The sequence below is a fragment of the Phodopus roborovskii genome, unplaced genomic scaffold (genome assembly GCF_943737965.1).
Source record: "Phodopus roborovskii unplaced genomic scaffold, PHOROB, whole genome shotgun sequence".
In the NCBI taxonomy this organism is placed as follows: domain Eukaryota; kingdom Metazoa; phylum Chordata; class Mammalia; order Rodentia; family Cricetidae; genus Phodopus; species Phodopus roborovskii.
The window spans coordinates 3918793-3931912 of record NW_026125397.1 but is presented as its reverse complement, the minus strand read 5'-3'; the positions used below and the strand labels follow the sequence as shown (position 1 = coordinate 3931912).

General features: G+C 39.9%; 1 protein-coding gene across 2 annotated transcripts in view; it reads right to left on the bottom strand.

Moving 5' to 3' along the window:
- Nucleotides 1–13120, bottom strand: part of Ahi1 (Abelson helper integration site 1) — a 126682-nt gene that overhangs the window by 16842 nt on the left and 96720 nt on the right. For both annotated transcript variants that reach the window (XM_051175370.1, XM_051175371.1), the window contains exons 19-20: nucleotides 12125–12287; nucleotides 9214–9311 (exon numbers count right to left, since the gene is read on the bottom strand). In XM_051175370.1, the coding sequence (XP_051031327.1) occupies nucleotides 9214–9311; nucleotides 12125–12287 (261 nt within the window). The remainder of the gene's footprint in view (nucleotides 1–9213; nucleotides 9312–12124; nucleotides 12288–13120) is intronic.

Here is a 13120-nt window from a genome sequence, read left to right as displayed (position 1 = left end):
ATCAAACTACAAAATCATGGTGCTTGTATGAACTGACTTCCTGTGGCCCAAGTGCCCTGGCTTGGGAAGAGCGGAAATGGACTGTAGGTAAGCAAGAAGGAAGGAAACATCAGAGTAGACCTCCATTTAAAAAAAAAAAAAAAAAAAAAAAAAGTGTACAATGACCGGATTGTATGTGCAAGTGTGCATACACTTGTGAGGAGGTGTGTGAGTCACACGAGTGAGTGTAGCGGTTAGATGACAGGGTGCAGGAGTTGGTTCTTTCCTTTGACTGTGTGGGTCCCAGGGATCGAGCTCATGTAGTCAGGCTTGGCAGAAATTGCCTTTATGAGCTGAGTCATCTTGCCCACACCCTCCCCCCCTTTTTAATTTCTGCAGCAAACAGAAGTGTTATTTGGGTCTTCTACTTCCTCTTTTGAGGATGAATTATTTTCTAATCTCCCATCATGAGGGAATAATTCTTCTCAAATCAGGTCATGTGGACTATAAGGAAATTCTCTGCATTACGATACAGAGGCATTAGGTGGTGGCTGCTTAGCCACACCCATAGTAATAGGGAAACAATGTGGGTAAAAGAGAGAAGGCTCACTTAGTGCTGAAATGTTCAAGTTAAAGACTGATTAAAGCAAGTTTGTTCCAGTGTGCTGAGAAAGTTTTGTTTTGTTTTGTTTTGTTTTTTGAGACACAGTTTCTCTGTATTGTTTTGGAGCCTGTCCTGGAACTAGCTCTGTCTGTAGACCAGGCTGACTTCGAACTCACAGAGATCTGCCTGCCTCTGCCTCCTGAGTGCTGGGATCAAAGGCATGTGCCACCAAAGCCAAGCAAGAAAGATGTTTTATTTCATGGATCATCTGAATTAAAAAAAAGGGAAAGGGACTCTTGAGTAAGAAAAGCTCCATTTCCCTTTTATGCTCCCAAAAAGAAACCTTAAAATTAGTATCACAGATCACACTGATCACATCACTGTGTTTGCTAAGTAATAACTACAACATTAGCATATAGTTAATTTTCCATGGATTTTGCAAAGACTAAAATCAATTCCTCAAACACAGGAAACAAGCAGTATTAAGAGGTACCTACATCTGATTAGGGACACTGTATAAAGCCAGACCTAGTGGTTTATGAGTTACGAGGTTTGTTTTGTTTCAAGGCATGACAACAAGACATTTTTTTCCCAACAAAATTTAAACATCAACAAAAACAGTTCCCCAACCCTGACAATGCACAACATATTCCTAAAATAATGCAACATTATCCTGAAACACAATGGCACTGAGGATGAACATCGTTTAAGGCGAAAGGCTGCCAAATGAGCACAGTAGTGTTAGGATAACAGAGAACCTCCAGGGAAGTGTGGCTGATTCTAGTCAATCTGGCCACTATCTAAAGGACATTTGTGACAGAATGGCTGGTGGTGAGTTCTCCCAATCACATCTTTCACATTTTAGATCACTAACAGATTTTCAGAGAAATGTTATTTTGATGTTTAGATTACCCTTGAAGATGGTATCATGGCATCATGCTGTGTTACTCTGTCAAGCAACCCTCAGTGTCTTTCCTGAGTCCTGGTCCATGTGGAACCCTGACAACAGCAGAGTAACAATGCCATTGTTTACACTTTTGTGTAGCCATTGTTCAAGATGTCCTTCCTCGGAAATCAATGCATTTTACAAAAGCAAAAACGGTTCACAGCCCATGATACACTGAGAATTGTGATAAATGCCCTTAAAATACTATTTGTGTGTCTTACAAAAAAAAATTCACAGATTTTTCACTGAGAATCTCTATTAGTCTTTAAATTGAACTTTAATGGAAGGTCAGCATAGCGAAATGGAATGTGACAAAGGCTGAGTTCAGACTCAGATCAGTTTCCTAAGTTACTACATGCAGCAAACATGGCAATCCAATGACCAGGCACAGGAGCAGACCTAGAAGGAGATGTAGCTGCAAACCCAGCCCCCAGCACTTCAGAGAGTGAAGACCACACAGCATGCCTCTTTTGTAGATCTGGCTGCATCTGAGGGCTGTGGGTGTTCCTCTATACCGGAGGTCCTAATGTGGAGGCTCTACTCTGCTTTTAATGTCATATTATCAAGGTTCCACATATTTGCTCTATGGAAGTGTTGTTTGCAGACTTGCAGATAATTTTCCAATACGCAAGCAATACATTTTTGTTACAATAGTTAAGTTACTGTAAGTCATGGGGATATTAAGAAAAGTATTGATCCTGGATGCACTGAAATTCCTCATGGAATTCAATAATTAAATATTTTATTTTTAAACTATAAGGTAAGGTTTCAGCTTATAAATTCCCTATTATATACTGTTTTATCCTTACAATAAAGAATAAAACATTTTAAAAACTTCAAGAAAATTCTATGTTAGGGATACACTAATGTGTTTTCTCTCTCAGAATTACCAAAGTTAAAAAATGATATTCTTTAACATTAGGAAGGAGGCAATAATTATAACTGTACTTTCAATAATTTAGTTTTCCTGAATTCCATATATTTGGGTACCATATCAAAAATTGCCACTGCAAAAGTTGGGAACATGACATAAAAATAAAATCATATTATTTTTATGGTTACGAATAATTCAAATTCACCAGGCGGTGGTGGTCCATACCTTTAATCCCAGAACTCAGGAGGCAGAGGCAAGTGGATCTTTGTGAGTTCAAGGTCAGCCTGGTCTACAAAGTGAGTTCCAGGACAGCCAGAGTTACACAGAGAAACCCCATCTTGAAATGCACCCCCTCTGCCCCAAAATTCAAATTCACCCCTAGTGCAGGACCCCAGTTTTTTTTTTTTTTTGCTGTATAAAGTGAGTTTTGAAAATAATGTGATATAGCACAATTATAAGCTTCTCCGAAGACTAAGAGATGCAAGTGAAAATTGAAGGCATTCTGTATTTTAAGTACCTAATATTTTCATGAGAGGCTAACAGGAATCACTAGTGTAAAGTTGGTGTGTGTGTGTGTGTGTGTGTGTGTGTGTGTGTGTGTGTGTTGGAAGAGGAACTATCAAGGGATTATCTGATGTTTTGGGGTTCTTTGTTCTTACTTTGGACTATATAAAAACTCCAGATGCTACTGAATAGAACTAGACAGTGCACTTTGGCTTAGGAACCGTCCAGTTTTTAACAAAACCAGCTCTCACTGACTCTACATGCCTGGAAAACACTGAACATAATCAAAACACATTCTTACACGAAGATGAGCTACAACATACAGTTTTAGAATTGCCGAGGAAAAGCAAAACAAATAATTAGCATTTGTCTAATGAATTTTTACAGGTGACACCCAAAGCACCACAGTGATTGTGCTGAATTTCCAGAAGTAATCTAGCAATCCTGTGTGCAAGTCTCACTAAATCTGACAGCTATCAAAATTAGATGTTGAAACTATGTGTGTGTGTATCTGTGTCATTGCTGAACTTCTTAGAGAAGATAAATGATGCCATTCAATGTTTTTGTTTTTCTATTTGTTTTTAGAGACAGGGTTGCTCTGTGGCTTTGGAGCCTGCCCTGGAACTCACTCTGTAGACCAGGCTGACCTGGAACTCACAGAGATCTCTCTACCTGCCTCTGCCTCCCGAGTGCTGGAATTAAAGGCGTGTGCCACCAACAACCAGCTCAATGCTTTTCAATTTTAAGTACTGTTTTTAAAATTTCAAAAAGAAAACCAAGCATTTATCAAAAATAACAAAAACCCAAAGGTTTTTATGAATTAAGAATATTCTGGGTTAAAAAAAAAAGAATATTCTGGATGTTTTAGTAATTCAAAATGGTCTAAAATGGAATTTTCTGTGTCAATAAAAAGTGTCCAAGATGTATTAGTAAGAGAACAGAAGAACATTAAGTATAATCCTAATCTTATTAGGATAAATCAGTATGAATGAAGTCATGCCTGATCACATGTGGAGAACACTTTAGAGGGCCATGAAAAACTCAGTATCAACAGGATCATAAGTGTACAAAACTTATTTTTTATCCTCTAGTATTTTTATTCACTAAATTTTATAAAATACAAGGACACATTACTTTTATAGTAAAACTAATTAAAAATGTTTAAAACACAGAGGAAAAAACAAGATTGAGTTGTTAGGAGGAATGACTTTTTTCTAGTAGGTGCAAATTGGCAGCACATCTTGGAGAAGTCCTAGATGAGCCTGGAAGAAAACATCTATCTCCTACAGGCAACAAACGCTGCTGCGAGCCACCACGGTTTCACTCTGCCAGGTGGTACCCACACAGAGCAATAGAGCCAGTGTGTCCACAGGGAGGAACTTGGCGGAGGTGGTAGCCATCAAGCCACTGAAAGGTGTAACTTTACTTTTTACTATATAGTTTGGACAGAAGGAAATTTAAAAAGGACAGTTAATGAGGTTTCTTTCCTGTTTTTCCTTAAAAGTATGGAGAATAAAGCTGAGTGCATTGGTACATGCCTGCAGTCCCAGCTACATGGGAGGTTGAGGTAGGAGAATCCTTTAACCCAGCAGTTAATTGTCAGTCTGGGCAATAGAATGAGACCCCATCTCAACAACAGAAACAAAGCCCAAACTAACACATAGAGACTATAATTCTTACAAGTTCACGTGAAGGAGGCACATTGAAACAAACATTAAATAGGCAGCATGTACAAAACCACAGTGACACAAAATCTGGCTGTGGAGTTTAATGACTGTCTATTGTAACAAGATGGCAGAGGATAGAGGACATGGCTGGGACTATACGGTGTCATCTGCATGAGAGCTCTCTACTTTATGGATCTTGGTTTGTCTAGAATGGAAGTTTGATTTCGGGCATCAGCTCCATCGTGCTATGACCTCAGACCTCCCGCAGATCCTAGGTAGGCACTTTTTTGTTCTTTAAAAAGCTTATCTTATATATGGTAATAAGAAAAGGCTTGCATTCAAAATTAAATCTCTGATGCATTTGAGGTATATTTATAAGGTAGAATCTTGATAAATATCAAGCCATACCAATTTTGATAAAGACCTAATTAAGAAATACAACTAACCAGGTGCTAGAGACGTTCAGGTTCACATTTCTCAAGGTTGGCCGTCAGCTTCATGACTCAGAGTAACCAAAGCATTTTAGTGCCTGGGGCAACATTATGTTTATCAGGGACCCCCCCTTTTTTTTTTAACATCAGCATAGATCATTTCACATACTCTTTTCCTCCAGGAATTATCACACTGTCTAATACACACATTCAACAAATTCCTCTGAGGCTACACACACACTCTCTCTCTGTCTCTGTATCTCTTTTCTCTAATTTTTTTAAGTGCTGGAGATTGAATCAGTGTCTTGTGTTGCTAGGAAAGCACTCTATAACTGAATTATACCTACTACTCTCTTGCAGGATTCTAGTCTAACAAATGGATTCATATATGACAGATCAAATTATATTCTTCAAGTAAATAAATCCATTCATCTTGACTTTAAACCCTGATCTGAGCTCCATCTTCTCTGTGAGACTGTCCCTATTTCCTGGCCCAAATGGATTCTTACTCTGTATGATATTTACTTTATGCATTAGCATTGTTAATGATTTTATTTCTGCAGGGATTCAATCCAAGGCTCTGTGAATGACAACCGAGCTACATGTTTGGCCTAATGATTTCATTTTAAAAACTATTTTAATTTGCATATTATATGTTTAGGGTTTAGACTTTTAAGGGCTAGGTTTGCCATCTGAAGAACTAGCATGCTGGGAGATGAATGTAAAGGTATGTCTGCAGCATAGAGATCAAAACTGGAAACTACAGTCTAACTAAGACCATGACACAGTGAGTCTATCGAAGTAAAATAGAGGTACAGGCAGCGAGAGTTCTCTGAAGTGTCCCTTAGGAACACTGGCACATCGGGAAGAGAAAGGCCAAGACCAATTTCACAGGAGCACTTAAATACAGAAAACTTCCAGTATCTCCTCTGGCTGACACAGAATCAGAGGAGAAGATACTTAGAGTCAGGAGTACATGGCCTTAGTTTCAATGGTCAGCATGGTGCAAGGCAGGGGCTCCAGTAAAGCTGAATCTTTCACTGCATTTCATACTGAACCAAAGCCCGTGTTACTGCCCCCCTCCCCATACTAACGTTGTATTTCCATTGCAATGATTTATACAGGTTGTAAATTTAATATAGAATTGTTATTAGTTGATGATGTGCATCTTTTCAAAATTCCTGTGTTAAATTTCTAAGCCTTACCATGATGGTTTTGGGAGATAATTAGGTGATGAGGATAGAAATCTTCACAAGTAGGATTTGTGCTTTTACAAAACAGGACACAAGAGAGATTTTTCTCTGGCTGTCTGTCTTATGTGGTTGCAATGGAGCTGCAAACCAAAGTCTACCCTCAACACACACCAGATCTACGAGCACCTTGACCTTGGACTTGCCAGTCTCCATACTTATGTAAGCCATTATACACTACTGCAAATTTTTGTAACAGCCCTTACCTAAGACAAGCATTTGCCTAATTCTGTTAAGTCTGGTGTTGATTAGCAGAATAGATAGCTTCTTGAGACCTAGTGGCAAACCTGGCTTTCTAAGTCTACCAGCTGTCTCTTGCTTCTTCATATTCTCCAATCTGGTGTAGCATGCTGGAAATCTCTCACTATTTCTAGTCTTTGATTTTTAATCTTCCCCCATTTGAAAGGAATGCTGTTTTAAGCTTGACTTTCTTGCCATACTTTGCTAGTCAATTATCTGATTATCTGATAAATTGTAGAAGGATAAGTGATGATGTCTACATACTGCAGAGATGCCAGTAGTACCCTACCTGCTCCTTGTAGCTAACATAACAACAAAAATTTGTCGATATTGCCAAATGTCTTCTGGGAGGCAAAATCACTACCAGTTGAGAAGCGATGGTCTATGTCAAGACTCATCTATCATTTTGATCTTCTATAATAAAACAAATCCTGCATCTTCCACAATCTATCACTACCCGATTTTGCCTCCATAGCATAACAGTCTGTGTCTCTTTGACACTTGAAAAATAACTGGATATTCTGTCTTCCTCCAGTGACTACTCACTCTCTCTCCCTTCCTCTTTCCCTCCCTCCTTCCCTCACTTTTTTGCAGTGAAACTTAAGAATGCTTCCACTTGCTTGCCACTCTGATTATGGTGCAAAGCTCTTGACTACCAAATGCTCAGATAATCCAAATGCTTGCTGGCAGACGTGTCTAACCTGAAGCCAACATCACACATGTTCAAGGACAGCCATGAAGGTGGCCCAACACAAGCTCATAACTTATTTAAAATAATAGAGACTTATAAGTGTATGTGCAAGTGTGTGTTTGTGAATTTCCCTTTTTGTAACTCTGCTACATGGTTATCAAGCAGGAACTTTGTAGACAGCAAGCTAGTGTGATAATGTCAAACAGCTGGACATGCCTACATATGTTCTTTGCTTCATCCTTAGCTTCCAGGTCATGTCTTTTTTTTCTCCTGTTGTTTTTCAATCTACTCTTTTTTGACTATCTTAATATTAGTGTCAACTGGGTTCTGCCTTTGGCTTCCTTTTCTTCTGATTCCACAGACATCATTAGGGCTACCAACCCTGCTTTCCAGCAGGTAGACTGGCTACCCTATTCCTCTTCATTTGCTTTTGGAGCTCTACTTTCTCTCACATTCCAGTCCTGCTTTTCTGGACACTCATGAGTCTTTCTACCAGGGATCTCTGAAGACATTAGCAGCAAATTGAAATATCTAAATCAGCTCTTATTATCCACCTTGTCTCACTATGCTGTTCTCAAAACTTCCTAGGTCGTTAATTTTGTGGTACTGACACCCATTTAGTTATATAATAATCTAGTGACCTCAGAGTTATCTTATGTTCTATGTCATGAAGTAACTGAATCAATGAAAAGCTTGTCAATCACAGCTTCTGCCTGCCTCTCATCTCCTCTAGTTTAGTATTTAGCATTTTATTTCTATGTATTCCTAATAAGTTTCCTCACGCAAAGTTTTAGTTACCTTTATTCTAACTGCCTGTGCTAATGCTAAAATGAAAAATCCTTTTATATCATCTGCTGGGGCACCTGCTCCAGGGGAACCCTCGTCTGAAGGGCACAATCTAAGCACATTAGCAGAGTGCACTAGGCTGCTCGTGGCTCAGTGCCCCCTTTACCCCTTTAATCCCACACTCCACAGACAGGATCATGGACATACTTTACCTTACTCAATTTCTCCCTCTTTAGGAATGTTTTTTCCTAACTTCATATGACACTTCTTTTAAATCATCCAAGCTTCAGGCTATGCATTTTCCCCTTAGGGACTATTCCTGGCCTTCCCAGAACAGAATTGAAGGCTTCCTTCCCATGTGTTTCCAATGAAACATGCAATATTATCGTCATTCTAGTTCCAAAAGTCTGTTGAAACTACCTACTCACAGGTAGCTTACCACCAACTCTTCAAACCAATAAGAATACTTGCTTTGTCCACTTATACCAGCTTCATTTGGGGCTAAAAGGATGTTCAGCATGAAAGAAATAGGTAACGACATGTTGAATGGCTGACATGGGATGCGTTCAACTGCTAAAACCACAACATACATATATTGGTGTGTGTGTGTGTGTGTGTGTAGTCAAGAAATGATATGGCTTCTTAGCCTAAGGCAAGAGCTAATGTCACAAATGAAACAGGTCTAATAAACCATATGCATATGAAATACTATTCATATCAGAAAGATACTGACTGCTCTTTCTGATCGCACAGACCTTGAATGGCAATAACATTTCTTTGGCTCATAACAGTTGAAAGTGTCTTCAATTACTAGTGAGTAAAAATGTGTGGAACAAAAATTTGAGGGACAGAACGTCTTTATTCTGTGGACTTCTGTGACCTCTGGCATCCATGTGTGCCTTCTAGGTGAGGCTGATACAGTGTCAGGATGAGAGCTGAAGGTGTAGGTGTAGAGTGGCAAGCAGCACGCTTCAAGTCACAAGGTCTGCCTGTGGGCTGCGCATCAGCACAGGCTGGGCCTCGGGGGTTTAGGAAATTATCCTCTCTGAGCCCCCTCAGTTTCCTTATCTGGAAAATGGCTGCAACAATTACTTCATATATTTCACGTTGGTGCCAAGATCAAAAGAAGTAACCACATAAACAATGAAAGATCATAAGCATGAAAAATAAAGGAATATTATACAGACTGAAAAAAGAATCAAAGCATCATATATACCACACACATTTTTGACAAGATGTACCTTTTGAGAAGCTGAAGGCTTTTCTGTTTTAGTCTTCTCTTTGGGAGTTAAAGGAGGAGATCGCTCCTTTACCTCTGGAGGTGATGCTTGATACAATGCTGGAATGAAAATGGGAATTCATTTAATTAAAGCCAGGAGTACTGTTCCACCAGAGAACAAACTACGATGGAGATGGAGGGCAGATATTTAAATGTAAGGAAACTGATATTCAATTCTTTGTTGTATGATAAGTGATGCAGGATGTGCTTGTTAAGGTAGTTTGTAATCTGACCCATTAGTTAGGACTTCAAAGCTTTAATCGGGATGACTTTAGAAATGAAGAAGGCATCAATTCACCTACCATGTGGTCATGTTCTCTCAATACACAGTTAGCAGGAACCTGCTGTATGCAAGTTTATATGCTAGGCAGCCACACAGGCTTGGCTCTCAAGAAGAACCTGTCTGCTTAGTTAACAACAAAGACATAGTGATATGGGGAATGGCGAATCGAATGGAGGAAGCAGAAGGTGTGTCAAGCTCTGAAGAGCAGGTACAACTGTCCTCTGAAGGATAATTTGAGAACAAAGAATGAAGCAACACAGATTTAGGATTATACCTAAGATTTAAATTTAAAGCCTCTTTAATCTCAGATTATAATCTACATACTCTATTGAGTCTGCATGAAGCATATGCATGCAAAAAGCCATATGGGAATCTTAAAGGGCTAAAATGAAAATCCACTTTAAGTAAGAGTAATTCAGAATTAAGAAATTCCAGTTGCTATTTAAGTGAAACTGCATAAGTAAGATTATGAGCTATTAGCTGGATATGCGGATGGGCTGGTATCACTCCTTCATTACATCTTGAGAAAATGGTAACAGATGTGATAGGAGAAACGCTGTTTTCTTCTCAGTGGCTTATCCACAGACTCAGACTGTTCAACAATGGAGTGCTATCTTCTTTTATTTTGCTGTCCTCCTAAATGCCGCAGTTCTCAGTTGAACAGTAGGTAGAGATGCTGTTCATATATACAGTCACTTATACTCGCTTTGCATATGAGGCTTCAGATACAGATCAAGAACAATTCTTCCCACTAGTTTTAGAATGGAGTATGCTGCTGAGAGTGACTTTCCCTGCTAAAGTCAGTATCAGCGGCAACAAATAGTATAAAAGGGAAAGAAAAGAACTTGCTGAAGTGTGAGATTCAGTTATTATATTCTCAGGTATTCTGATTTTTCTCTTGTTCTTACCTATACAAGGCTCTCACAAGAAACAGTGACTAGAAGAAATGCTGACAATTGCAGGATGGTCATGAGTTGAGGCAAGGAATCAATTCTCTACAAAGCCTTCAACCATCATTGCAGAAGCTTTCATAGTTGCCACATAAGGAAGAGAAATTTTATTAGATCTGAACTTACTGTAGACCACATGTCCGTAGCCTGTCAAGAGAGGCAAGCCTGAGGGTTTATTTCTGCAGAGTATGCTGCTGGGAACACATGATCTCCTTATACTGCCAGATTAAAACAGTATCTGCAAATGTTTTCACTGGTATCTGAGGGCAACAGACTGCTTCCTAGTCAAAGTCACAGGCATTGGCACTGAAGCTCTGTGGCTGAGTTACTTGGTCCTACAACAGCCTTCTCCATTCTGCATTATCTTTAAGCCATGGAATGCACCCCCAGAAGAAATTGACAAGCTATTAGTCATTCCTTAGAGAATAACTAAGCCAGGAACACACCGAAAACTGAGAACTGTGCTTTAGGAGAGAGAAGTGGGTTCATTTTGCAATCCTTGGCACTTTTGAGGGAAGGAGTTTGTTGGGGCAACAGACAAGCTGCAGTAATACCCCGGAGTGGAGCTCTGGGAGGACCAGGGGGCGGTGGGGGAGGCAGAAAAGATGTTACCTAGCACAGCAATCAAGTAACACGTTCTTCTTCCGCCTTTTCATTTTTTAAAAAAGTATCCGTTTACTTTCAGAATTCAGAACTTAAACAGGAACTGGCAGTACTTTTGTCCAGTCATAATTTGGTTTAAATGGGGTTTCAAAGATGAGCATGAAAAGCCACTATTAGGAATAAATAGTTCTTTACAGACACAAAAGGCAATACAGATGCAAAGCAGGGTTTCCTATTTCACTGTAAATCAGAGCCACACCAGTTTCTGTACAGGAGAAGCTTAGCTGGTGGCGCTCAATGTCTTCATTTCACAGATGAGATCACATGGCTCACTATAAACTGCGGGCCATGGGCTCCCAGGTGACTTTCCTGACATCAGTCCTGGGCTTTCCCTAGCATGCCAGCTGCTATTAGGACACCCTTCTGAAGTACGACCACAGTCCCACTCTCATGACAGTTCACCTCATTTCTAGGCATTCTGTGGCAGCTCTATTTTCACCTTTCAAAGCCTCACAGCAAAACTTGAGCTCTTAGAAGGCCTCAGAATGAATCTTGTCTTGTTCACTTTTCTTTTCACAAATGGCTGCTTAATGAGCTTGACAATGAAGCAGCCTCCTCTGCTCCCGTCTCAATCGGTACCCTGGCCAGAGCTGAGGTGGACAAATAGGAAGAGAGAGCTCAGGGATTTGAGGTTCTTAAGATGCTAGTCAACTGAGGAGTCACTGGGATAAGAGGAAGGAGCTGACAAAAGTGTGTGCAGCAGTGGCAGGGCGGCAGGGGCTGAAGGACGCAGCGGCTGGGGGTCCCCAGGGATGACCAGGGCAACCAGCAGACATCCATGTCACAGCTGAGTAACTCTCTGGCATACCAGTGCCTCCTCGGTGCAGTTTTTCCATCATGAGGACGAACATTTTTTTTTTTTTTGTAGGTTAAACATACACAATGATTATGTAGACAGCCCATTACAGGGTAGACAATGATCCAGTCTCGGGCTCGGTTTTACATCTTAGTATAGCAGGAAGAGAGTATGCACTTACTTTCACTAGCCACATGATTAGCTGGAAAAAAACCTTCCTGCCCCTTTCCTAGGCTGCCGTACCACCAGTCTTGATTATCTTTGAAAAACACTCGGATAATGTCTCCGCGATGGATGGTTAGTTCATCTGATCGGCTTGCTGTGTAGTCATAAAGAGCCACTACCTAAGGGAGAGATAAGACCACCACAGCTTTATCACAACTGTGCCACAGAAAAAGCCCCAACACTCACTTCCTCTTGCAGAAGAGCAGCTGAAACCAAAGCAGGACTTTGGTAAGTCTGAAGCTGTTTCAAGGGTTACTAATAGGATCAGGGGTGGTGGGAACACAGCCGGAGAAGCAAGATAAAAGACTGTGGGATTGAGAAATGGTTAAGGGCATTCGACACACAAAGATTAGCTTCAAAATACCAGATGTTAAAGTCTTAAATTACTTTGAAGCAAATTTAACACATACACACACACACACACACACACACACACACAAACACAAAAAATACCAAAACCATCACACACCACCCCCTTTTTTAGAAGTGCTTCATATAAACCTCAAGGTCCCATTCTCCATGCTAGCAGATGCATCTGGAAGAAAAAAAATCTTTAGGTTATCAGTTTTACAAAAAGGAAAAGCTCAATGGAACAACTTGATTATATAATTCTATTATCATCACTGGGTTTACTGCTGAAGTCTCTTTTTGAGAAAAACTTCTCTTCAAAAACAGCAGTGTGCTCTACCAATGCCTAGAAGCTTTTGATATTTTTAATAGCAACACCTAACTGTCTTACCATCCTTTAAAAGCTGACCTTGGCTAGACACAAACTAAGAGGAAAAGAGGAAAGGTCTTTCTATGAGAATCCTCTCCTTTGTTTTATAACATATTCATTCTATTGATTTGTTTTTCTTACACACACACACACACACACACACACACACACACACACACACCACCACCACCACCAAAAATGATGCTGTAGGTATTTAAAAGTCCTTTACAGAAT